The following is a 25980-nucleotide window of genomic DNA, read 5'->3' as shown; positions in this document are numbered from 1 at the left end:
CATCAGATGCGTATTACTCTAGAGGCGTCACATACCTCTGCCCACAGATGTGCAGCTGCTGAGCCAGGAGGAAGCAAGTGGCGCTAAGAGACAGGGGTCTGCAACCCGACGCCCACCTACCTCTGGGCTTCACGGTCATCCTTTGGGTTGTAGTTGGAGAGGCAGTCCAAGATGAAGATCTGTCCCCACTCAGTGCACTCGTTCAGAGCAGTGAGCAGCTTATTGATGTTCTGGGGGTTCAGGTCCAGCAGGTTGCTGTTTGGGTGAGATTCGCTGATTTCGGACAATGCAGCTACAGCGTTGGCCACCACCTGCAAGAGGAAAGGGAAAAGGAACAATCCATGCTTTCGAAATCTTGGCTGAGATTTTGTGGGGGCGTTTTAATGCATAAAGCTTAGAATTATATAAAGAAGCAAGATGGTCTCTGAGCATATACAAAGCAATTATGCACACCAGCAAAACTCAAAGTAAAACCAGTCCACAGTTATCTGGAAGTAGAATTGGGGCTGACCATTTGTGACCGTCAACCTGATCTCACAGGATCCTCAACCTAATTTCATGTGGGTGGCAAAGAGAGACAGAGAAAGGTGGCTCCACTCAGGGCGCTGTAATGGTTAAGAGTGTCAGACCAGGACCTGGGAGACCAGGGTTCGAATTCCCACTCAGCCATGCAACTGACTAGGTGAGCTGGGCCAGTCCCTGCCTCTCTCAGACCAAACCTCTCTCACAGGGGTGTTGTAAGGACCATCATTTTCAATACAACCCTCGCCGCAAGCCTGGCAAATCTGGGACAATCCTCAATGTTCAAATAACACAAATATTCTTCCTTTATGCAAAGACAACATTTGTTCTCCATTTTTTTCCTGTCACTATTTGGGCTTTGTTACTTAACCCATATGGAACTGTGCTTATTCTACATGCCCCCTTTACGGTTTCATTTTTTTATCCGCTAATTTTCTTCTGTTGTTATATAATAGTCCACTCTGTTTTATACGCATTACAGTGGTACCTCGGGTTAAGTACTTAATTTGTTCCAGAGGCCTGTTCTTAACCTGAAGCACCACTTTAGCTAATGGGGCCTCCTGCTGCTGCCGCGCCGCCAGAGCATGATTTCTGTTCTTATCCTGAAGCAAAGTTCTTAACCTGAAGCACTATTTCTGGGTTAGCGGAGTCTGTAACCTGAAGCGTATGTAACCTGAAGCGTATGTAACCTGAAGCGTATGTAACCTGAGGTACCACTGTATAACATAAAATACAATTTAAAAAAAACCTTTACAAAAGAAAAAAGTGGGCTTGAGCCCCAGATCCCATCTTTAAAAATAAAAATAAAAATTAGCCCCAAACATGTGGAAGGAGCAGCATTCTTGGCTCCCTAAGCATTGTTATTTTTTAATTCCAAAGAGTGCCAGCTCAGAGCGACGTGGGTTTGTGTGTGAGAGAGAAACTGGGGACGTGAACAATCCTTCACTGCCAATTCAGCAGTGAATAAAATGACTTAATGAACAAGGGGGTGGGGGGGTGGAAGGGAGAGGAGGGAGGGAGAAAGAAGCCTGTCTCTCTCCATCAAGCAGAGAAGGGGGAAATGTGATAGACGGGGAAAGCAGGAGGGGATCCGGGACACCAGGAGGAAGAGCAATTAGATTACTTTTGTTATTATCCAAGGCTAATTGGAAATTAAACCAAGTGTGGAATGTGGCTAATGGAGGGGAATGCGCCTGCCATTTAGAGGCCCTGAATCTTAGACTCAGCCGCCTGTTAAGTGCCAGGAAGGGAAGGAGGTGGATGGAGGCAGCTCCAGGAGGTGGAGGAGGAAGGATGGCTAGGGAGAAGGTGGCAAATGAAGGTGAGGTTGGCTCTCCGGTGCTGAGCAGCACATAAACACCCTTCTGCTGCCTTAGACAGAGCCTGTCCATCTCAGCATCTCATCTATGCTGCCTGGCAGCCCTTCTCCGGGGTGCCAGGGAGCAGGTCTTTCCCAGCCCTCTCTGCAGATGCCACCAGGGACTGGATCCCGGGGCCTGCAAAGCCCCTGAGCTAGGGTCCTTCCTCTGAAAATGAAGTGTGACGCTAGTCCTCATGCTTCTGCATAATGGGAACATAGGAAGCTGCCTCGTACCAAGTCAGACCATGGGCTCCATCTAGCCCAGCGCTGTCTACACTGACTGGCAGCAGCTCTCTGCCATATTTGTAGATGAAATGAAATGAGGCCAAGTGGCAAAGGAGTCATCTCAAGCTCTTTGGCCCACAAAATGTTTTCACTCATGTGAGGTTCTTTTTCGAGATGTGCCAAGTCTTAGGATACTAAAATAGCCCAGATTATTTGAGCTCAAAAGTCTTCCAAAGCTTAGCGATTGCGGCCCAGGGAGCAGTCAAAAGATGCCAGACCAGGTCTCCATCCGAATCTACAAATTCAGAAGAGGCAAGCCAGGGAAGGGGGGAATGAATCCTTTTCCAGTGAGATCTCAGAAAATGCTTTTGTCCTGAACCTGCTGGTGCCATCGCTGCACCCTGATGCTTGCCAGAATGGATGGGATCTGGAATCCAACAATATCTGGAAAGAGGCCCACACCAGCTCTCCTGGATTTGGAGCCGTGCTGTTTTTTGGCATCGGTTTTGCTTCTTTTTTTTACAGCAGAGAAGAAAAAGAAAAGCAGGAGGGTGGAAAAGTAAAGGTTTTCACTTCAAAAAATAATAATGTGGCAGTCAACAAAGGATGTCGAAATGATTCTGGGAAGGGGGGGGGGGGAGAGAGAGAGAGAAAAGATCACAGCAGCAAGAAGAACAGAACATGCCAGACAATGGACCCCTTGCAAAGAGCTGCTTTCATTTGGCGTTAAAAATAAGAGCGGCAGAAGTGAAAGGTTAAGGGGGTGCACTTGACTGTTTTGTTCTGCAGCAGATCTGCAGGTGGGGGAACAGGGACGGGGCGGGTTCAACAGCCCGCCCACGGCTACCTAGGGACTCACCACACTGCCTCTTTGTACCAGAGGGGAGAGGAGGTCAGGTATAGCCCCCCTCCCTGACCAGGCAGCCATCTCCATTTCTTCAGATTTCAGAACATGCCCACGCCCAAAGTGGGAGGAATAGCCACAAGTGATCTATTTCCAATAGGACCTAGGAATCTGTTTTGAAACAAGCCAGGCCTTCTGGTCTGCTTGGTCCAGCATCATCACTCTGACCGGCAACAATTCAGGATCTCGGGCAGAGAGATAAGGAAATAGGAAGAGCCCGCAGGATAAGGCCAATGGACCACCTAGTCCAGCATTCTGTTCTCACAGAAGCAAGCAAGACCTGAGCCCTCTCCCCTCCTGCGTTTTCCAGCAACTGGTATTCCAAAGCATGGCTTCCTCAGACCGTTTAGGCAGAGCACTGCCATCGTAGCCAGCAGCCAACCATCAAGGAATCACAGAGCTGTAGAGCTGGAAGGGACCCCGAGGATCATCAAGGGCAGCCCCCCACAATGCAGAAATCTCAGCATGCAGTCCCCCGTCCAATCTGAAACCGTTATCGGACCCTGCTGTTCTGCAAATGTGCTAGCGGTCTTATTGTTTCTGTCTAATCCTTTAAACCGGAGGTGCAAGGGGAACTGGCCCATCATCAAAGAAAGTCAAACAAGGAAGTCCCTGGAATTGCACTGCCGGCCCCACTTAAGGCCCCCTCCAGCTAGAACAAAACTGCATCTCCTGTCTTGTGGGAGCAGTCCAGTGCTGCCCCCTTGTGGCTCCTTTTCCACAGCTACAGGAGAAACAGCCCAAGGTGCACCCAGCTTTCGGGAACCAGTTGCAGACTCTGACAAGGAAGACTTGGGTTATATCGCGGCCCATCGGCCACAGGACCAGGGGCCTCCACCGACCCCCTGGGGCTTCCCAGCCTTCCTGCTGCTATGTCGTTTGCTCTCCGTATGAGGGGTGTAATCCGAGGCCTTCACCTTTTTCTCTTGGAAGCCGGGGCGGCACAGCGGATAGCAGAATGGGCTACCAATCAGAACACACATGCCCTCCTCTAAAGTACATTTCGCTTCTGGCAAACCGCGTCATTTCTCACGCACAACACGGGAAATAATAATACTGGCCCAATTCACAAGGCCATTTCAGGGATTCCGATAGGATGAGGTTGCGATAGGCTTTGGATGCTCGAAAACCCTAGATAAAGAACACTCTCGCCTCTCTCTGGCCAGCTCTCATTCCCCTGGGGCTTCTGTGACATCACTGCAGTTCAGCCAATGGGGAGACACAAATCCCCAGGTTTTAACAGCCAATCTGTGCTTACTTCACAAGCTTCACCTTTTCAAGGTGCTGGTATATTGTTGTTGCTGTTGTTATTCATTAAATTAATATCCCTCAGAACACTCTTGTGAGGTAGGCAAGGCTAAGATAGGCAGACAGAGACAGACCTAAGGTTACCTCGTAAACTTTAAAGCTGAGAGAAAATTTGGGCCTCTTCTGATTCCATCACTCTAACCGCTATACCACACTGCTGCTTTCAGCAAAATGACTGGATCCCCTGTACTCAACCTGCAAAACGTCCATGTTCTCAGCTTTAATAGGATGCTTCCGTCTTTCGCAATGCCCCAAATTTGTGTCCCCACAGGACCACAACCCAGATTTTCACCTTTCTGCTGTAGGATTTTTGTCTTGGCATTTCGGGGGTTGTATATAAATAAGGCTATTTTAACCTGGTGACAGTTAAATAAAGACTTAAGACATAGAAAAGGCATTCTTTTTACACTCCCCAACATAAGGAGACAGTTGCTTTGGCGAGAACACGGCGTCTCTGAGAAACTATCAATATTCATGGGAGGAAGTCTAAACAGAAGCAGCTTGGAATGCTGCCTTTCAAAAGCCAGAAAGGCATCTAATTTCCTAGCAAAGGGCTGGCCGGGGGGAGAAGCAGCAGCTTCCAGCAAAATGTGAGGGCAGCAAAGTCAGACACTTTCGGAGCCATTGTCTCAGGAAAAGCCACAAGATCAAATTCAGAACAGATCGTCCTTAGGTTCCTTGTTTGTGGAAGGGACTCTGGCACTTGGCCAGCAAATACATCACTATCAAGAGAGGCTCAAGCCGGCGGGATTGGCATTCCGGTCCATTTGTTCCATTATGGGCCCAGAAAGTGGGGAAGCCGGACAACGGCACAGACACCCCAGGATGAACGGGTGGCAACCAGATGTCACCTCCTCCACCAACCACGCGCAACAAGAGAGGGAGAGGAGGTTTGGGAATCTGTTCTCGATGGCAATTCTGGCCCTAACTTGCTTTGACTGGCCTGGTCAGAACCGGATGTATTTGAAGCTAGTAACTTAACATGGTGAGCTATCGGGAGCCTTCAAGGTAGTGCATTAGAAAAATCTGCCCACAGCAGCTGCATTCAGCCCTCTGGGGAGACCTTAGAGGCTAGGCCTTTAGATAATCCAGACCAGCCTTCCCTGCAGATGCTTTAGACTACAAACCGCCCCCCTCGCCAATCTGGATATAACCTGCCCGGGGAAGGGTGCTCTCTGCTTACCTGCTGGTTATCTCAAAGGCTTGTTTCCTGCCACAGATGATTACTCAAATGAACACATGAGAGTATGGTAAATTGGAGATGATCCCAAAAATCTGGCAGCCTGTAAGCAGGGACTCTGCACACAGACCAACTATGACCTGTGTACACGCATCAAGATTTGGAGATGAAGGGGTTGACTAAAGGCCCCACCACCAAACGCCCAAATGTAAAGTCCCCTGGTGTTGGGGGATTATTTCTGTTTGCAGCAGGGGTGGGCAGGCATCTGCCTCAGCAGCCCATGGGAGATGAGCTCATGGCCAACCAACGCCACCCCAAATCCCTATGGAGGGGGGGGGCAATCTGTTTGACCCTACTGGAACAAGAGCACTTCTACCTGGTCCTAACCCAAAAGAGCTGGCAGCTGCCGTCCCCGTTGAAATACAGACGACGCCCCTGTAGAGACATCCTCATACCTTTTGAAGACACACATGTTCAGACAAATAGGCCCCTGATCTCTCAACCTGTGTCTGCCATGTTGCTTTAATACGACCGCTTCTATCGCATCTTTTCATTATGGGTGTTTACATTCTAATACAGTGGTGCCCCGCAAGACGAATGCCTCGCAAGACGAAAAACTCGCTAGACGAAAGGGTTTTCCGTTTTTCGAGGTGCTTCGCAAGACGAATTTCCCTATGGGCTTGCTTCGCAAGACGAAAACGTCTTGCGGGTTTGCTTCCTTTTTCGTAAAATCGTTAATACCCGGGGAATCCGCACTCCGCAAGACGAAAAAATTGCAAGACGAAGCAACTCACAGAACGAATTAATTTCGTCTTGCGAGGCACCACTGTATTTCACATGGAATTGTTTTACTGATAACCAGCAGCCATGCATCAGACCTCGCTAGTGAATTCTAAGGAGCAAGGAAACCTGTGCAGTTTCAAAACCAGTGGTTAAAAATCATCTTAATTCAAAATGGCCTCCGCCTGCACCCAAACAGTCAAAAACCTCCTCCTTGGTCTCAGGAACCATAATGTAAAATGGTTCTCCAGCTGTTGTTGGACTGCAACTCCCATCATCCCTAGCTGGCAGGACGAGTAGTCAGGTGGTGATGGGAATTGTAGTCCAAAAACAGCTGAAGACCCACGTTTGGGAAGCCCTGGCCTACACTGACCAACAGCGGCTGTCCAGGATTACAGACACAACTCTTTTCAAACCTGTACCAAAGCATGATTCTAGTCCTCATTGTTCTGAGTAAAGGCTTGAAACAGGAACATAGGAAGCTGCCTTGTGCTGAGTCAGACCAGTGGTCCATCTAGCTCAGCCCTGGCTACAATGACCAGGAGGATTTCAGACATCCCCACTTGGAGATGCTGCTGGGGACCGATCCTGAGGCCTTCCGCACAGAATGCAGGTGCTCTGGAGCTGAGCTACACAGCGCCACAATCCTGCGCACATACACACTTGCGTTAGCCGAGAAACATTAGGCCAAGCATCAAGGAAGCGTCCCCTGCGGGAGGGGTACTTTACCATGGGATTGGAGTCTGCAATGAGGTCGCGAAGGGAGTCCAGGAAGCCCTGGTCCTCCACCATCTGGGCGTTGATGTCGTGCAGCTTGGCCACGCAGACGGCCGCCGTCTTCCGCACGTAGGGGTCCTCGTCCTTCAGGCACTTGCGGAGCGGCTCACACAGGTACTCTGTAATTTTGTCCACGCGGATGCAGCCCATGGTGCGCACCGCCAGCGCACGGATGAGAGGGTTAGGGTCTTCGCAGTCCTGGGGTGGGGGGGAGAAGAGAAGCATTTCATCACAAAGGTGTTCCGTGCAGTTTCACTCCCCCAGAGGGAGAGAGTTTGAGTCCCGCGACTTCCTGGAACGCAATCAAGTTGCTTCAGGGCTGGATTGCTGCAATGTGCTCTATGTGGGGCTTCCCTTGCGCTTGGCCTGGAAGCTGCAGCGAGGGTGGGATGCTGTGGCATGACTGCTGGCAGGAGTGAGGCCATGTCAACATGCAACGCCTCTGCTCAGAGAATGGCACTGGCTGCCAGTTTGCTACCTGGGCAAGGTCAAGGTGTTATTATTGGGGTATCAAGCCCTTAGGAACTTGGGATCATTTTACGTGTGAGATTGCCTTACCCTGTATATGCCCACTCAACCGTTTCAATCTGCTGGCAGGTAATACCTGTTCCGCACCTTTAGCGTGGCCACACGGACACCCTGGAACTCCCTGCCTATTGACACCAGACAGACACCTTTACTGTACTCTTTTTAACACCTGCTAAAACAATCTTGGGACACGGGTGGCGCTGTGGGTTAAACCAGAGCCTAGGACTTGCCGATCAGAAGGTCTGCTGTTCAAATCCCCCTGATGGGTTGAGCTCCCGTTGCTCAGTCCCTGCTCCTGCTAACCTAGCAGTTCGAAAGCACGCCAGTGCAAGTAGATAAATAGGTACCGCTCCAGCGGGAAGGTAAACAGCGTTTTCGTGTGCTGCTCTGGTTCACCAGAAGTGGCTTAGTTACATTGGCCACATGACCCGGAAGCTGTCTGCGGACAAACGCCGGCTCCCTCGGCCAATAAAGGGAGATGAGCGCCGCAACCCCAGAGTCAGCCATGACCGGACCTAACAGTCAGGGGTCCCTTTACCTTTACTAAAACCATCTTGCCTAGATGACCCTACCCAGATTTGCAGAATGTTGACGTGTGTTGTAACCTGCCCTGATTTAACCTTTGATTTTTAATTATTCTGTTCGTATTTTACTGTTTTATTCTTTCCGTAAACCGCTTTGAGGTCTTTTTTGCTTAAATCAAGCAGTATGTAGATTTTATTAAATAAAGCCATTCTCCTAAAAATGCGCGGCCCTGCCTGAAGATACTGAGGCTTGAACTTGGGATGCTCTTTCACTGAGGAATTGCTCTTCCTACAGTCAGGGGACATGCTGCATATAAGGATGTCATCATAACATCAGGGGGAGGGGTTCCTTCTGCATGCAACCCAGCCATCACGACAACTGGCACTTTACTGGCATGTAGTAAAATTAAAGCACCCATAATTCCCCAACTGCCCCCATTACCTTCACAAAACTGTTGACTGCCATGATAGCCATATCCGGCTGGCTTTTGGCATAGTTCATCAAGTACAGGTAGACCAGCTTCTTCAGCTCCAGGTTGTCGGTCTGCATGCAGTTCACTACATCTGGGAAAAGGGAGCTAGATGATGGACAGAGAGAGGGAGGGGATGAGAATGTAGCGTTGAAGCAGGAACCCTGAAACTGGAAGCAGACCTCCAACATTCCAAGCAAATTATTATTATTATTATATTATATTTTAGGTAATATTTATTTATATTTTAAAAGAATAAATCTTGAAGCGGTTTAACAACACACTAAAACATCTAATTAAACACTGCTGAAATATACAGTCAAAGCATCATAATTAACAGGAAAGTCAAAAGATTTCAAAACAAAACACTGCAGAAGAGATCAACTACAGAATGCACATTTAACAAATAAAATGACCTTAATCAGTTCGAAAGAAAACATTACCAAAGGCAGTAAAACATAAAACACACTTTTAAAACAGATCTGCATTGCCTAACAGTAGGGCCGGCCCCAACGGAGGAAAAACTGAAGCGTAGAAACTTGACTTGGGGTCTCAGGTCAGACTTGCAAGCTGGTGGGAGTGGCTGGGCCAAAACGGCCTGATTCAGCCCATAGGCTGGAGGTTCACCACCACTACCACCTGCCCTAGAGGATTTGGCAATAGGGGATCCTATGCCCCTCCTGGTTTTGCTGGACTGCCCATGATGTGTTGGAGCTGATGGGAGGTGGAATCTCAACAATATTTAGAGGAGGAACATTTTCCCCTGAGTATGCCCAGAGATTGCTTTCTCCATGACAGCAAAGAGTCCCAGACCAGGGGTGGGGAGCCTGCCGCTCTCCCAGTGTTGCTGGACTAAAACTCCCCTCACCCCTAGTGACTGGGCACAGGGCACTGGGGCTGATGGGAGCTGGACTGCAGCAATGGCTGGAGGAGAGATGCAGCTTCCTGCATCCCTGCTAGAGGGGGCTCCAGCACTGCAGAGACAGAAAGAGAGGAAAAGGAGTGTTACCTGAAGGGTAAAAGCATATTGGAAAATGATACATAATGAACTGAAAAAAATGTTCAAATGTACTTTCCAAAAAAACACCAAAAAACCAGAGTCCTTTCTGTTGGGGATAACTCAGACTGAAATTCCCAAGTCTCCAAAAAGGTTATTTATGTATGAGACTACTGTGGTCCGTGTTTTGTTAGCCCATAAATGGAAAACGAGTGAGGTCCCATCCAAAGAAGAATGGCAACTTAAGTTGGCAGAATATGTGCATCTTGCAGACTTAACATATAGAATAAAAGAACAAGAAGAACATACGTTTAAAGAAGACTGGCAAACGTTTATTGAATATATGGGAAATAATTGTGTGCAGCTGAAAACGCTGGCAGCATTAAGATAAATTCAACTGTGTAAATAAGTTTTGATGGATGCACTAATGGAATACTGAATGGTATAGTCTTTGTAAAATATGCAGGGATTTATGATATGTAAAATGAACCATGGGAATAGAAGGAGCGAAGTCACTGATATCGTAATGATGTAAAAATGAGTACTTTAAATTGTAAAACAGAAAATTTAATAAAAATCATATATTTATATAGGAGTGTTACCTGACATCCTTCCCCACGGTCATGGCAGCAATGACCTTCTTCACAGCTTCTTTCCTCTTCTCCTTCTTCTCATTGTTGAGCTCCGCTTTCAGTTCAAAGATCTCCCCTGAAATGAAACGTGAGGCCGTGAGAGAGAGCCACAGTGTACAGAAATAATATGGAATAATGGTGACTCCTGCTGGTTCGGGCCAATGGCCCATCAAGCCAGGGACCCTTTTCTCAAAGCAGCCAAGCAGACGCCTGGGGGAAATGTACAAGGATCCAAGCACAACAGCATTTTGCCCTCCTGCAGCTTCCACCAACTGGTATTTCAGAAAGCATTGCTGCCTCCAACTGTGGCGGCAGAGCATAGCCATCGTGGCTAATGTCACCAATAGTCCCCTCTTCCAGGAAAAGGAATTCCCCACCGCTCAGGTATCATGCAGTATACCCAGTATACCTGAAGGAGCGTCTGCACCCCCACTGTTCAGCCCGGACACTGAGGTCCAACTCCGAGGGCCTTCTGGCAGTTCCTTCCCTGAGAGAAGCGAAGTTATAGGGAACCAGGCAGAGGGCCTTCTCGATAGTGGCACCTACCCTGTGGAAATCCCTCCCATCAGATGTCAAAGAAATTAACAACTACTGTATCTGACGTTTAGAAGACATCTGATGGCAGCCCTGTATAGGGAAGTTTTTAACGACTGATGTTTTAATGTATTTTTAATCATTTGTTGGAAGCTGCCCAGCCACTCTGGGGAAACCCAGCCAGATGGATGGGGTATAAATGTGTTGCTGTTGTTGTTGTTGTTGTTATATTCAACCTAAACAGCAGGAAAATTGCTTTAGAATCCATCTAGAACATTTCCCAAGAACTGAAATGGAGACTGATTCAGCAAAACCTAATATTCTGCAGACACTGGACTCGGCAATGGTTTTATAGGATGGCTGCCAAAGCGATTCCCTCAAACCCAGTGGGAAGAGAGGTGGCATGGAAGGAAGAGCCTCCATGTGATCTAGCATGCTGCCTAGGCTTTTGAACCACATCTGCATCATTCCCAAATCCTCCCCCAACCCAGGTGTCTCTAGAAACAAGCTGCAATATCACATTAATGAGTGGAATCTAACCTTTTTTATTGGTGGTGAAATATTTGGAGTCCGTCATGATTTCAAGTTCTTATCACACCTGGAAACAAACAATACAGCAACATTTTAATGCTTAATAATAATAATAATAATAATACCCTATGACATTTACATAAAATGGTACAAAATAGTTCTTTAGAGAAGAGCAGACATAATACAATTAGCAAAATACATTTAAGAATTAGGCTTTATACTCTTCCGGATGCTCTGAGAATTAGGTAAGAGGGAACTTTATCAATTTGAAGCATTAAAGAAAAACTCTCCTGGGTCAGACCAAAAGTCCATCTAAGAGCACTTTTATCAACAGAAATCCACTGGAAGATCTCGGGCGGCTCTCACAGACATCTCCTGCTTTTTTCTAGCACCTGTCAGAGAGAGGTATCCTGTTTCTCCATTTTTAATCCTATATTCACAAAGGGTCAATCTAACGTCACACAGAAATCCACCCATATCCATAATCCATCACCTTTTTGCCCAGTCTTTCCATAAGATTGGGCACTGTCATGCTATTCATTCATTCATTCTTTTGTATTCAAATCCTGCCCTATATACACACACACACACACACACACACATATATAGACACACACACACCACCCTCTCTCATAAAATATCAGGGTGGCATAGAGCAATATAAAATTTGTATTAAATAAAAATGATTTTAAAAATAGTAAGAAATTGATCTTCCAGTGTGGTCATACCAACACTTCAGAGCTTCCTGTCTATCGACATGAGGTAGGCTGCCTGTTTAAAATGAAACTGTTGAGGTAAGTCTTTCCAGACACATAGGAGATGTGTTTTAAACTCTTTCACCACTAATTTTAATTATTTTTAAACAATTTTACCTGTTTGGTTTTTTTGGCAAATTAAATATTGTTTGTAAACCGCTTAGAAGTTTTACTACAATCAAGCGGTATGTATAAATTTTGTAGGGAGAGGAACTTTTTTTAATAAAAAAGTCATCCAAAGTAGTACAAAACAATAATTAAAATGACTGGCTGAATAAAAAGTATTTTACACAACTGCATAGCCTATTGGCACAAAAAGGGGAAAAAAACACCTTTCAGAGAAACTCATGAGAGTTAAGAGCAAGGATGCCTGCTGAATCTCTGCCTTCTGGATGAGGCTATCCTGTATCCCTAGAAGTATTCATGTAATTCATTTATTTGTAGAACTATTTTCTATTTCTGATCAGTAGGTGAGGCCAGTGGGTGATGGTGGGGGCACTGCCCGGCTGCTGCTAACCTATAACAGGGCCTTTTCAGTGGTGGTTTTCCCCAGCTGCGGAATGCCCTCTCTAGCGAGGTGCATTTCTTTCCCTCGTTATTAACACTCATGGTGGATCTTAAAACACTCCTATGAACCCAGGCCTTTGATGGCCAAAATATACTGTTCCAGGCAACCTGAAATTATTCAAAGTGAAGCTATGTAATTATTTCTTAAAGTGCGTTTAGGGGTTATTAGCATTCTGAAATGGGATTTTATTTTAATGGCATTGTTTTGCTGTCTGGGCTCCTTTGGGAGAAAGGGTTGGGAAATTTAGATAGATAGAAATTAGATAGAAATCTAATTGATAACAATAATACAGGATCCTGGCATTTTGAGATTGCAGATGTTTTCCCATCCCTGGGTAAAATTAGTAGGGAGGGATGCCTGAGCAAGTTTTTAAAACCAGGAACAGATGAAAAACCTCTCATAGAGTCATCTAGCCATCCCACAGCAGTCTAAGCAGGAGGGGTGCCTCACCGGTGCCAGTATATTTTTCTAGGAACCAAGATCTAATAGACCAAAAGGTGATTTTGGCAGGTGGGGAGCATCTAATGACCTACCACGACAAACCAAATTCCTGGGAACTGTGAGGAGGGGAGGTACCGTATTTTTCGCCCTATAGGACGCAGTTTTTCCCCTCCAAAAATGAAGGGGAAATGTGTGTGCGTCCTATGGGGCGAATGCAGGCTTCAGGAAGCTATCCGCAAGTCTTGCAATCCCGGCGGGAGGTCCTGCGGGCTCACAAGCCTGCAGCCCAAAAGCTCGGGGGACAGCGGGGAGGCGCAGTGCCGCCACCCCACTATTCCCCGACCTGATCTGGAGGCTGGCGGAGGGGGGGGAGAAGCAAGCTTGCTTCTCCCCCCCGCCAGCCCCACAAGCTCACGGGATAGCAGGGAGGCGGAGCGCCGCCACCCCGTTATTCCCCGACCTGATCTGGAGGCTGGCGGGGGGGGGGGGAGAGAAGCAAGCCGCTGCCCCACAGAGGCTAGAGAGGCTGTCCCTGAAGGCAGAAGAGGGAGACGGAGCGCTCCGTTTCCCTCTTCTAGCTTGGGGATGGCTGCGCAAACCTGGGGGGGGGGGGGGAAATAAAAAAAATTTCCTTGACTTCCCCCCCCCAAAAAAAACTAGGTGTGTCCTATAGGGCGAAAAATATGGTAGATACAGATCCTTTACTGGAAATTTATTTTTGTTCATTGTATTTATATAAATTGAATTTATATAAATATTACCTGGGCTGCTTACAAAGAAACAAACAGTGCTAAAAAGTACAATATATACCATGATTCCAATAATCAAAAAGCAATAGAAGGAGATAAATACTAATAAAAATTACAAGACTTAAAGGAACCTGGATTTAAAGCAGAATTACCGGTAAAATGCCTGAGTGAATGAACAGGGTGAGTGAACCTGGCACAGAAAAGACCAGAAATTAAGATTCTGATAACAGCATGAAGAAATCTGATCTATTTCTCTAGGTATGATACAAGGCCAGGGGTCAAAATTGCAATCTGACACTGATGCAGAATTTTGTCACTGATGTATTCAAATTTAAGGTGGGGGGGCGGGTTCCAAGAAGTCCTGCATACAAATCCATGTTGTAACAGGACAAATCTGTATTTGTGTAAGATTCAGAAATGTTGACATAAAGGATGCAGAATAGACTTCCCAAGGCTTCATCAAATCCTAGTCTTAGCCTGTATAAAGGGACAGACTGCCCTCTGAGAAACTGCAAAGTGCATTTCCCTCTGCATATACAGGGTGAGTCCTTTAAAAGAGGCCCTGTGGATACGCATGTTCCACGGGGACTCTTTTAAAAGACTCACCCTGTATTTCCAGAATCAAAAAAGGAGGGATTTCCAGGGCAAAAGGTCTTATTTCTGGCCCAGGTTAAAGATCCAGGCCACCACTCCAAAATTTGAGCTTCTCCAGTCCTTCTGGCTAAACTGGGGGTGGGGGTTAAGAAGCTATCCTCCGAAAAACATTTGAGTCTTCTCTAAGCCTTTCCTCTTTGGTTTAGTTTGGGACCTGTTCAAATTAAATGATATAAGGATGATCTGGTATGCTCTCTCTCAGACTCTGAGCGCCCCTTCCAACCTGGAAATCTGAATCCAGTTACAAAGATTTGGGATGAGAGACCCAACAAGGAAAAGTGAAGGATTCAACTGGCCTTTGCATTGAGGGGACATTACCCCACCCCAGTTTCCAAACCCTAAAAAGGGAGCAGAGTGAGGAGAGGAAGAGGCAGGTTTAGGAGGGGAGATAAAAAGAGGACAGAATCTGCCTCCAGCCCATGCCAGAATCTCGACCAGTTTCAACCCTCTCCAATATTTCATTTTATGTTCAGTCCATTTATACCAAACCTGCAAGACACTCTCCACCCCCAGAAAGCTGTCTCTGACCTGGCCCAGCCCTGCCTCCATTCATAAGACCAGGGCCAGTTTCCACTTTCCCTCTCTCCACCTGCATCAGTAAAAAGGGAAAGGGTACCTATTTTTCAAGCTACCCCCACTGTAGAAACCCCACTGGAGTTCCCCCCCTCCCTCAGGTCCTCCCATTCCTTCACTCCAAACAAGCCCATTTTCCCCAGCCTCCCCCCACAACCAACTCCGAATGCCTTTCTTCATTCACTGGGATGCTACACGATCTCTGTTGCTTGCCCCCCACATGCTGCCCCACTGCAGGGACAACTTTACCCTTGCAATATTGCACACAACATACAGACTGTAGGTAAGCCACTCTGGGCACCTTTTGGGCTGGGTACAAATAATCTAAATAAAGACTCAGATTAACAAATGATTAAACAAATTACATTGTTGTTGTTGTTAATATTAATAACACTGCCAAGGCCCTTCACCTTGCTCCATAATAATAATAATAATGGTAAAAGCAGTAATGGCAATAATAATATTACTGCCAAGCCCAGCCCCCCCTTGGGGTAGGGGGAAGATAAAAAATCCTTCCAGTCTGGGGGAGGGGCACGCAGCCCCCCCAGCCCTCCTGAAAGGCATGCCCCTCATCTCAAGCCCCTCCTTGGAAGGAGCCCCAATTCCTGCCCTCCCCCCTCAACAGAGGGCTCCCCCAAGCCTAGCAGCCCCTCCCCCAATGGATGCTGCCCCCTTTTTTCGGAACGGAGAAGGGATGTGCCCCTCCCCTATTTCCTCTCGCCCAGCCCCAAACAGAAGTATCCGTCGCCCCCCTCCCCGTTACGAGACCCCCCCAATTCCCCCCGAGGGGCGGGGCCACCCCGAAGGGCCCCTCCCCCCCCCGACTCACCTGCAAGGGGATGGCGGGTCCTTGAGAGCCTCTTTGGCCGGCGGGAGGGGGGGCAGCAACGGCCGCGGAGAGCCACAAGCAGCTCGGCTGGGGAGGCGGCCGGAAACCGGGATGTCTCGGAGGACCAACCACCCGTCCCCGCCACGCCTTCTCGCCTAGAGCGTCCCGCGGCCACAGAACTTGAGGGGCTAGGTCGGCCCACGCTCACTTCCGGCCGGAGGGACCTAGATATAGAAAGGTTTGAGTGGCCCATATACATACCTGACACCGCACTTGTGCGTTTCTGGTTTGTTTGTTTTTTTGTTTTGTTTTTAAAGGCCGCTCATTATACTCTCAAAGAAGGTGTTTTGAACCACAGAGATGACGAAGGCTAGGGAGGAGACGCTTTACTTTCCTCCACCGGCAATAGCGGGTTTCCGGCCATTGCAGGAAGTTCCACCCCCTTATCATACTACTACATCCTGGAAAATGTTCAATTTTATATATGAATAAAATCTTCATTGTTACATATATCTGTGCGTGTGTGTCAATACGCATTTTTTATTTTGTAAAAAAATCATTATTTATGTTGCTTGCTATATTATACATTATTTATACAGTATATTAACATGCAACAAAATAAGATTCCTCATGCCTTAGCCCCTTCCTAACTCTACCTTACCATAGAGATGAGGAAGAAAGGCTAGAACAATAGGCTTCGCCTGAGCTACTTCCGGTCTCACATTTGGACCAGGAGACAAGGAGACCCATGGAGTGCAGGAGGATCTAAGGTTGTGCTAAGAGGGAAAGCGCGGGGAAGGGGAGGAAAGGGAGACCCCAGCCCACCCCTGCTCCTTCTAATAAAATAATAGTAATAATAATAAATAATAATAATAATAATAATAATATAATGCATCTGGCTGAGTAGCCCCAACCACTTTGCCTTTCCTTTTCCCGAGGGGTGGCTGGTGATGGGGGCACAGACACAGGAAGCAGAGTCCGGCCATTGCTCTGCATAGCTCAGTATTACCCACACTGACTGGCAGCAATAGCTCTCCAGCGTCTCAAGCCAGAGTCTCCCCCCATCCTATCTGGAGATGCCACTGGAGCTTGAACTTGAGACCGTCCTCACGCCACCCTCCCTCCTCCCAAGTGCAAGTGCTGTAATTTCCCAGCCTTCAACTTTTCCGAAGGCTAGAAGCTTGTGAAGCTTCACTGAGTCCAAAGCAGTAGGGCGTCAGATTGCACACCGAAAGGTGAATGCCCCTAATGCCCCTCCAAATCCAGACGCTTTGTGCCCCCTATTAACAGCAGCCTGCGGTAACCATTTTTGTTCTTTCCGTAAGATTTCACCAGCAATCCGGATTTTCCATTCCAGAAGACGCCATGGCAGAACATGGGGCTCACCTCACTGCTGCCTCCATCTATGAGGACAGGCCATCCATCTTTGAGGTTGTTGCCCAAGACAGCTTGATGTCAGCCGTAAGGCCCGCACTGCAACATGTGGCCAAGGTAAGAAAAATTCCCCATGAGCGACATTCCACCCTGCTGAGTGGTATTCAGCAGGATGGCCCACTGCTACTTCTTTGTGCCTGTGGGACCATCCCAAGATGGCTGCAAATAAACCGTTTTAAGTGTATTGTAAAGTACATTATACAAACGTGACACTAGATGGCGATTGCGAGCTATAATATATTTTTCAAAACTTTTTTTTAAAAAAGCATTTTCAGTTTTTATATGTCTAGATTTGACCTATAGCTACTGCTGATTTCAATCATCCATTCAATATTTTTATATACCTGCTTGTCAGTAATTCTAATGCTTTATATTTTTATAAACAGCTTCAATCAAACAATATATAAAAATTTTGTTAAGTGAAATAACTCAGTAAGCAGCCCGGAAGCTCAGGAGAACCTAGGAAGCTTGCATGCTTTTGCAAAGGGGCATCTGTTTGGCCACTGGGAGGCTACTGGACGCGATGGCCCTTTGACCTGGTCCAGAAGGGCTCTTAATTCTTATACCATTGTTCCATCTAGCTCAGGATTGTCTACAGCAACCTTCCCCAAGGAGCGCCTGCCATGCTGGCTGGGGCTGAGAATTACCCCTGAGAAAATGCAGCTCTTATCAGGGGTGGGGAGGGGAGAGACTTCCTACCCCTTACTTAGGCCTTGCTTTCTCTTGTGCCAGGTGCTGGCTGAATCCAACCCTGGCCGTTACGGCTTCCTGTGGCGCTGGTTTGACGAAATTTATGCCCTCCTGGATCTGCACCTCCAGCATCACTTCCTCTCAAGGTGCAGCGCCTCTTTCGCTGAGAACTTCTACAGCTTGAAGAGAGTGGTGATGAGTTACGGGGGCAGCAAGCCCAGGCAGAGGAGCTCAGTCACTGCCGGGTTGCCACGTAGGCCTCACTGGAAATCCCTCTGCCTGCTGGTCCTCGTTCCCTACCTGAGGACCAAACTGGAGGCGCTGGTTTCCCGTCTCCGGGAGGAGGACGATTACTCTATCCACCCGCCATCGTCGGCCTGGAAGCGGTTCTACAGGGCCTTCCTAGCCGCTTACCCCTTTGTGAACTTGGCTTGGGAGGGCTGGTTCCTGGTCCAGCAGCTCTGCTACGTCCTGGGAAAGTCCCGGCACCACTCGCCCATGCTGATGTTGGCTGGCGTCCAGCTGGTCAGGCTCACGGTGGAAGATGTGCGAGCCTTAGAGAAGGCGGCAGCGGCTGTGAGCGGGAGCCCACAGCCAGCAGGAAGGTGAGCTGAAATGGGGAAATGGGCAAGCTCGGAAAGGGACATAAGGACAGCCAAACCATCTGTCTGGACCAGGGCAGTTCAGCACGCATGCGGCCAATTTTGGCAGCCCTCAGCAACATTTGACAACCGCAACCCTTGTGCTGCCTTCCCAAAGCCAGGTAAACAAGGTGCTGGGTTTTGGGAAGGAGGTGTGATGGCTCTGGCAAGATCCCACCTCTTTCCCAAAGCCTAGTGTTTTTCCAGCTTTGGAAAGAAAGTGGGAGGGCTCTAGGACCCTGTCAGAGCCTCACACCAAAATATTGGAGCAATCTACAGCAATTGGGCAAAAGATTCCTGCATTGCAGGAGGTTGGAATAGCCGACCCTTGTTGTCCGTTCCAACTCTAGGATTCTAAGACCATAAGACTAATTGTGCATAACACAGTACGATAAATTCCAAATTTTAGAAGTTGAAATTGGAAATCAGGTAACTGTTCTATCCTTAATGGCCTATATATGAGAATAGAAAAGTTTTCAGCAGGCAGTTGAAAAGCTGGCACAGCAGGTGCCTGCTGAATCTCCATTGATAGAAGATTCCCCAGTTTTGGGCAGATGACACTAAAGACTTGGTTTCTTCCTGTTGTCAAATGAGCCTCATCAACCCGGATAGCTCAGTTGGTTAGAGCATGGTGCTAATAATGCCAAGCTTGCAGGATCGATCCCTGTATGGAACAGCTGCATATTCCTGCATTGCAAGGGGTTGGACCAGATGAACCTTAGGGTCCCTTCCAGCTCTACAATTCGATGATTCTAACTCGAGGAACCCACTCTGCTCCTGCAGATGAGCTCAGTGATCAAGCTGGAATATAAGGGTTCAGGCAAACCCTGAGTGGTTCAGGACTCTGCAAATTAAGAGAAGAGCCTTGAGACTGGCTTCGTAGCAGATGGGCAGCCGGTAGAGACAGTTAGCAGTAGTGTCAAATTTTCTCGGCCAGATGTCCTCATCAGGTGTCTGGCCTCTGCATTCAGCACCAGCTGGAGCCGCCGATCCAGGCCTCAGGGCAGCCCCACACAGACTGCATTACATTAATCCAGCCCCAAGATACTGACTATAGTGGGCAGCTGGCAGCAGAGAAGATGCCTTCACTTAGTGCTCTTTTTTATGTCTTGTGTCTCATAGCTTGAAACGGCAGGTACAGTCTGCCGCAAAAAAAGCCTTGGGTGGCCTGGCTTTCTCCCTCTCCACCGGGCTCTCTGTGGGCGTCTTCTTTCTCCAGTTCTTGGAATGGTGGTACTCGTCTGAGAACCAGGAGTCCATCAAGTCCCTGACAGCTCTGCCTACCCCTCCGCCGCCCGTCCACCTGGACTGCAGGGCAGGCTCCCCACTCTTGCCGAAGCTCAAGACCGTCTGCCCGCTGTGCCGCAAAATCCGCGCCAACGACACGGCCCTCTCCACCTCCGGCTTCGTCTTCTGCTACCGCTGCGCCTACAACTACGTGAAGCAGCACCAGCGGTGTCCTATCACAGGCTACGCCACGGAACTCCAGCACCTTGTCAAACTGTACACCCCTGAGAACTGACGGAGGTGGCCCACATCCTCTGTCTCAGGCACCATGTGGCTGGATGGGATACTTGATTATGTTTGTATGTGTTTCTCTTGTACACACATGAAATTTATCTGCTACGCAGGCATCCCGTGACGTTTTATTGGTGGTCTCTGTGAGCTTGGGTACCGTATGAAAAGCAGGCAGACTGTTGAGAACTCTCTGGTTATCTCGCTCAACTTATTTCTCCTAGAAGCTGAGGAAGATTAGCTGAGTGAGAGAACTAGAGAGATAAGCCTGCTTTGCCTTCTTCCTTTCAGAACCCAGAAGGCTCCCTGTGCACAGAGTGGTATGCCTCAACTTTCTTACTGGCTATTTTGTTCAGCTAATTTCCCCCTGGAACAAATTAGGCTGTGATGGGTATCAATCCATGTGTCCCTTCCAGAGTCCTGACGAATCTAATCGAAAACTGCTACAGTAGTACCTTGGTTCTTGATTTTAATCCATTCCGGGAGTCTGTTCGTCTCCCGAAACGGTTCGGAAACCAAGGCGCAGCTTCTGATTGGCTGCAGGAGCTTCCTGCACTCAATCGGAAGCTGCGTTGAACATTTAGCTTCTGGAAAAACGTTCGCAAACTGGAACACAAACTTCCAGGTTTGTGGCATTGTTTGACCACCAAGGTGCCACTGTATTTGCATTTCAAGGAATTCTGTTTACAGCTTCCCAGGGGCAGTGTTTACGGGGCATTAACCCTTTCCTCCCTACCACCATCTGCTGTGTTCCTGAGGCTGCTTTGGCTTCCCCCAGCTGCTACTTACATAAAGGGAAAAAACGTGCTTGCTAAGTTTGATTCACAACATCCAATTTGGTCAAGAGAGAAAACAATTTATTGTTTTAGGTTATATACATATATATATATATTCTGCTCTTTAGCCAAAAAAAAAAGCTCTCAGCAGAGTTTACTGGTAAGACAGTTCCCTGCCTGCTGACTTGTAATATAAAAGACGTGACACAAAAGGAAAGGGGTTTAGGAGGGAATAGGGTGGGAAAGCACACTTGTCTTAGTCGCAGGTTTCTCACCATGATCAGCTGGACAGAAAGCTTCCAATGGGAAGAGGAGCTTTCAGTAGTTGGATGTAGAGCCCCTTCATTCCCATCTGCCCCCAGCAGCCTGATAGAACAGGTGCTGCAGATGAGAGTTGGTGGAGAGCTGCATGGTGAAACTGCTGTTTTAGCCAAGGAGCTGGAGAAGCCCCAACGAGAGAAGTCTCAGAAGTCAGGGCCTGGCTCTGGTGAGCACCAGAGGAACGCACAACCTGTGTCCCTCTAGATGCTGGAGCAAGAGTGCGGAGAGGTCTTAGGGCAGGCATGGCCAAACTTGGCCCTCCAGCTGTTTGGGGACTACAATTCCCATCATCCCTGACCACTGAGCGTGTTAGCTAGGGATGATGGGAGCTGTAGGCCAAAAACAGCTGGAGGGCCAAGTTTGGCCATGCCTGTCTTAGGGGATCCCTATTCCCCTCATGTAGCTCCAACTTTTGGTTTATCAATGCCTCTTCCCAAGGAAACTGGAGCTTTGTAAGGGGAAGCAGGGACTCCTAGCAACTCTCTGCAGCCTTAGTAAGCCACCGCTCCCAGGGTACTTTGGAGGAAAGCACGGCTGTTTAAAGGGCTATGACACTACTTTAAATGCACAGTGCAGATGGGCCCTAGGATGGCCAACTGTTGACTGCAGCTCCCCTCGGCCCCAGCTAGTGTGGCAAGTAACTCAGCAATACCATGGAAGCGCCTTGTTGGTCAGCCCCACCATAAACTATGGCAAACGACGCTTTTGTGTCCCATTGCAGGAGATGTTCTTAATATCTGGTGAGGGAGGGCGGGGGTCAGAGCAGGACTCTGCTAGGAGGGATTCTCCTCCAAGGGCTCCCCTTCAGAAGCGTAGCACTTGGTGGGTGAACCTCCCACATCATCATCATCACTACCTTCCTTTTCTATGCGTCAACAGGAGCAGAAGACCATTACCTGCAAGATATGGAAACAGAGGTCCCTGTTAAAACGTTCAAGCAAATGCGATCCAAAAAACATATAAGACAAATAATGTTTTACACTACAATTCCCATCATCCCAAGCCACCACCGCCATTTTGGACTCTTCCTCAACCCCAGCCTTGCCCTTCCGGTTCATGGGAGTTGTAGTCCAAAATGTTTGGAGGGTATCAGGTTACAGGAAAGGTTGGATATGACAATTCGCAAATAAAAGTTTAGCCGTCACCGGGGGGTGGGGTGGGGTGGGGACAAACTCTATCATAAAATGATGGTTGAGCTATGTTGAGATAAAGTTATGCACTATGTTTATTCATTGCATTTCTCCATGGAACTCAAGGTGGTATACATGGGTCTCCTCTTCCTGAAGCCCTACAACAACCCTGTGAGGTAGGTTAGGCTGAGAGGCAGGCACTGCCCAAGGTCAACCAGTGAGCTTCATGGCTGAGCAGGGATTTGAACCCTGGTCTCTCCGAGGTCATAGACTCGGTTTTTTATATACAAAAATGTATAAATCATCCGGGGTTTTCAGATTCCTTGACCCTGAAAACACCGTATTTACAACTGCAGGTTCTTAAAATATTTAGATTCCTTAAAATATTTTCTTAGAATTCCAATAAAATTTACTCAGAATTCCAATAAAAATAATTTCCAATAAAAGTTCTGATCTTTTTTTTTTTTTACTTATAACATTTAATTCACAATTAGTGTGTTTTGCTAAATGTCCCACCCTTGCAAATCAAATATTTCCATTTAAATACTTTTGACCACAGGAAAAGAGAAATATTCACAAAACCTGCAAAAATGGCATAGCAGACATGCAACCCTAGATCCACTTACTAGGCAGCAGGCCCCATGATTTAGTGTGAAGTAAAGATGCATGTTTAGGATTGCCAGTATAATTTTTTTTTTGCTTAGACATGGAAAAAAAACCACCAGATCATGTAGGACATTGGACATTTTAATTCAAAACTTTCTGCCCTCCCCACTCCACACTGCAATCACTACATGCTAATTCTCCAGATTGTATAGCTCCTCTGGAGTAAATTCAATTGGACTTAACTCCCAGACAACATTAAGGTGTTCTGTTTTGATATCAGCAACCTCCATTACAAAAGCCACATTGAGCAGTGGGATTTTTGCATTTGCAAAAGCCACTTTGAACAGTTTACATATCTGGAAAGTTGCAATCCTGAACACATGTATTATTTGTTAGCAGCCTCATCCCAACATCGCTCAGGAATTCTTAGAAGCCAAAATAAATCAGTGCACCTTTGAAAGTTTTTAAAGGTTCAGTCCTCCATCTTGATCCAAAGGGGCATCCAAGGTGGATTCCAATCCACCTTCTGCCCAGTCCTGGTTTACTGTTTCCAGCAGTAATTTAACAGAACTCCTATCACAACTCCAAGTTAGTACTGATGGGGTTAACCTTAAGAGATCGATAAGATCCCAACCACCGCCAAGGAGAGGAGATCACCTGCATGCAGACAGCCAAAATCTGCTCAGAGAGAAGATTACGTGATCATGTCCTGGTCAGAGCCAAACCAGAAGCTGTGGCAATACCAGGTCAGACTATACTTCACTCATCATTGCCTCTGGCATATCTTACAGGCAACCCCGGGGCTGTGGAGGAGGTTTCAGGTTCAATCCCCAGCATCTCCAGATCAGGACAAGAGAGAACCCTGCTTAAAATCCTGGACAGCAACTGCCACATGGTCTGGTTCACAATGAAGCAGCATTCTACATCCCTAGTTAAATCCGGGCCTTAATAACTTAAGAAGTGTCTGCAGGATTCCTCAGCTTGGCTCTGAAACAGGGCTGACTCTCAGGGTGCTCCACACTGTAAATGCATTGCTGAGATACTGTAAAAGAGGGTTGGTTTGTTGTTGTTTTTAAAAAAACAACTTGCTGGATTTCCCCCAGAAAGGTTAAATGCTATGGCTAGACAATTATAAGAACAAAAGAAGAGCCCGGTAGCTGATCAGGCTAAAACGGAGCCCTTCTAGTCCAGCATCCTGTTCCCACAGTGCCTTAGGCCAGTGTTTCCCAACCTTGTGCCTCCAGCTGTTTTTGGACTACAACTCCCATCAACCTTAGCTAGCAAGACCAGTGGTCAGGGATGATGGGAATTGTAGTCCGAAAACAGCTGGAGGCACAAGTTTGGGAAACACTGCCTTAGGCCATAAATAGCACACCCCCAATCAGTGCCTCGCAACCTTTTGCAGTGAAAAATGCACAGATTTAAATTGCACACACCTTCATAGGATTTGCAGTGCAACTGGAACTGACCTACACTCAGCTAAGTCTACCACAGAACATCTTCTTTCTCTTTCCATTTGCGCTCTCTCTCTTCCACCCACGGGACCCCTAGGATCATTAGGTAGGAATGAAAATACAACCAGTCCCAAAGGCGTTATGAAAACTATCATTCTAAAGCAAGGTATCTGAAACGAAGCTGCAGCAGACCAATAAAACGAAATAAGCCGTTGGACTTTCTGACTGCGCTACTGAAATATAGATTGCAGAGTTGGAAGGGATCTCTAAGAACCATCCAGTCCAACCCGCTGCAATGCAATGGGGAGACTGAATTTAGTGGGGCTTTCACAGGCTAAAATCCGACACTTCCTTGTCTGGGAGTAGGTCCTAGTGCATTCAACGGGGCTTACTTCCGAGGAGACACACACAGGCAAATTTTAGCCTCCCTTACCTAGGAGAAAGCAACCATTAAACCAAACGAAGCTTACTTCTAAGTGGAAAAGCAGAGGATTGCCATGCTACCGGTTAACAACATACAGGAATAAGGGTGGAACTTTGGGGTGCGAGTTATGCCGTTTAAATGCACGTTTAAAGCAACACTTACTTCCCGCTCAGTTTCCTCGCCGCCATCTTGCTCCCAAACTAAAGGTGGCTTCCGCGGCTTCAGCCTTCCATTCTCCTCTCAGCCAATGGCAGCTCCCCGACAGCTCAGGTGACAGCTGTAGAGGAAGGAGGGAACGAGCGGGATAGGCGCGCGTGCCGCACTTCGGGCTCCCATGCGAAGGCTGCCAAACGCAGCACAAAGACACTCTGCAAAACGAGAGCCCTCCCCATTCGCTCTATGATTCATAATGGTGGGGGCCGTATGTGGCTCGCCAGATGTTGATGGACTCCTAATCCCATTCGCCCCAGCCAGTAAGGCTAGTAGCCAGGGATGGTAAGATTTAAGAAAGTAAGAGACCAGGTATGGAGTGGTGGATAGTTAGACTAGGACCTCACGGGGCTACTGCTGCCAAGTTCAGGTCCTCAATGCCTCAAGGACTGCCTCTCCCCATATATACCTACCCAGAACCTGCATTCATCCTCAAAGGGCCCTCAGTGAGATCTGGATGGTAGCAACATGAGAATAGGTCTTTTCACTGGTATGCTTGGAGCCATCACTGACTAAATGTAGGTGCCAGGCAACAAAACACTTTTGAGCCAAATTTTTAACCTGCTTGACATTGTGGCCTCTAAGTGGGGTGGATTTGTTAATGCAGCTTTTCATGCGCATCAATGTTTTTAGCTTTTATTTCATTTCAGCTCTGGGAAGATTTTTATTTTTGCATGATACTGCAAGTTGCTTTGAATTGATATTTTGTGAAAAAAGTGACTAATAAGTGCAATTGTGATAATGATAATGGTTGGATATATTCCACCACATACAGAAAAGCTGCGTAAATTTGGTACTGCCTGCAACAGTTAGTATCCCAAGAAATCTTGGCTTTTTGTTCTCTCTCCCCCACCCTCAGGAGTTTCTTGTTCTCTTTGAGTGAAAATATACACTTGTATGCGGACAATGTCTAGTAAAATTTCTAGAGTTGAGGGCCC

At 47.5% G+C, this 25980-nt stretch overlaps 2 protein-coding genes and 1 long non-coding RNA gene across 5 annotated transcripts in view; 1 reads left to right on the top strand and 2 right to left on the bottom strand.

The window, feature by feature from the left end:
• The window catches only part of AP2B1 (adaptor related protein complex 2 subunit beta 1), a 63604-nt gene extending 47515 nt beyond the window's left edge, over positions 1-16089 (bottom strand). The window contains exons 1-6 of one of the 2 annotated variants that reach the window (XM_079955510.1): positions 15842-16089; positions 11282-11339; positions 10178-10283; positions 8551-8686; positions 7009-7254; positions 121-311 (exon numbers count right to left, since the gene is read on the bottom strand). In XM_079955510.1, the coding sequence (XP_079811636.1) occupies positions 121-311; positions 7009-7254; positions 8551-8686; positions 10178-10283; positions 11282-11318 (716 nt within the window). In that variant the 5' untranslated portion in view covers positions 11319-11339; positions 15842-16089. The remainder of the gene's footprint in view (positions 1-120; positions 312-7008; positions 7255-8550; positions 8687-10177; positions 10284-11281; positions 11340-15841) is intronic. The other variant, XM_079955509.1, reaches the window with a different exon arrangement.
• Positions 16090-16514: 425 nt separating this feature from the next.
• On the top strand, positions 16515-20232 carry PEX12 (peroxisomal biogenesis factor 12). 2 transcript variants are annotated; one of them, XM_079955794.1, is made up of 4 exons: positions 16515-16611; positions 17167-17332; positions 18008-18570; positions 19729-20232. In XM_079955794.1, exons 2-4 carry the CDS (start codon positions 17207-17209, stop codon positions 20126-20128), a joined length of 1089 nt encoding a protein of 362 aa, XP_079811920.1. In that variant the 5' UTR covers positions 16515-16611; positions 17167-17206; the 3' UTR covers positions 20129-20232. The 2 variants fall into 2 exon arrangements, with proteins under 2 accessions (XP_079811920.1, XP_079811921.1); XM_079955795.1 differs by having other exon boundaries at positions 16535-16611; positions 17199-17332.
• Positions 20233-21921: 1689 nt separating this feature from the next.
• LOC307204340 lies at positions 21922-25101 on the bottom strand. Its single transcript, XR_013833611.1, has 2 exons — positions 24995-25101; positions 21922-22114 (listed from the first exon to the last, which is right to left on the bottom strand). It is a non-coding gene; the product is annotated as an uncharacterized lncRNA (long non-coding RNA).
• Between the last annotated feature and the right edge of the window lie 879 nt (positions 25102-25980).

The sequence above is a fragment of the Podarcis cretensis genome, assembly GCF_951804945.1.
Source record: "Podarcis cretensis genome assembly, chromosome: 15".
In the NCBI taxonomy this organism is placed as follows: domain Eukaryota; kingdom Metazoa; phylum Chordata; class Lepidosauria; order Squamata; family Lacertidae; genus Podarcis; species Podarcis cretensis.
This window is presented reverse-complemented; position numbering and strand designations above follow the sequence as displayed.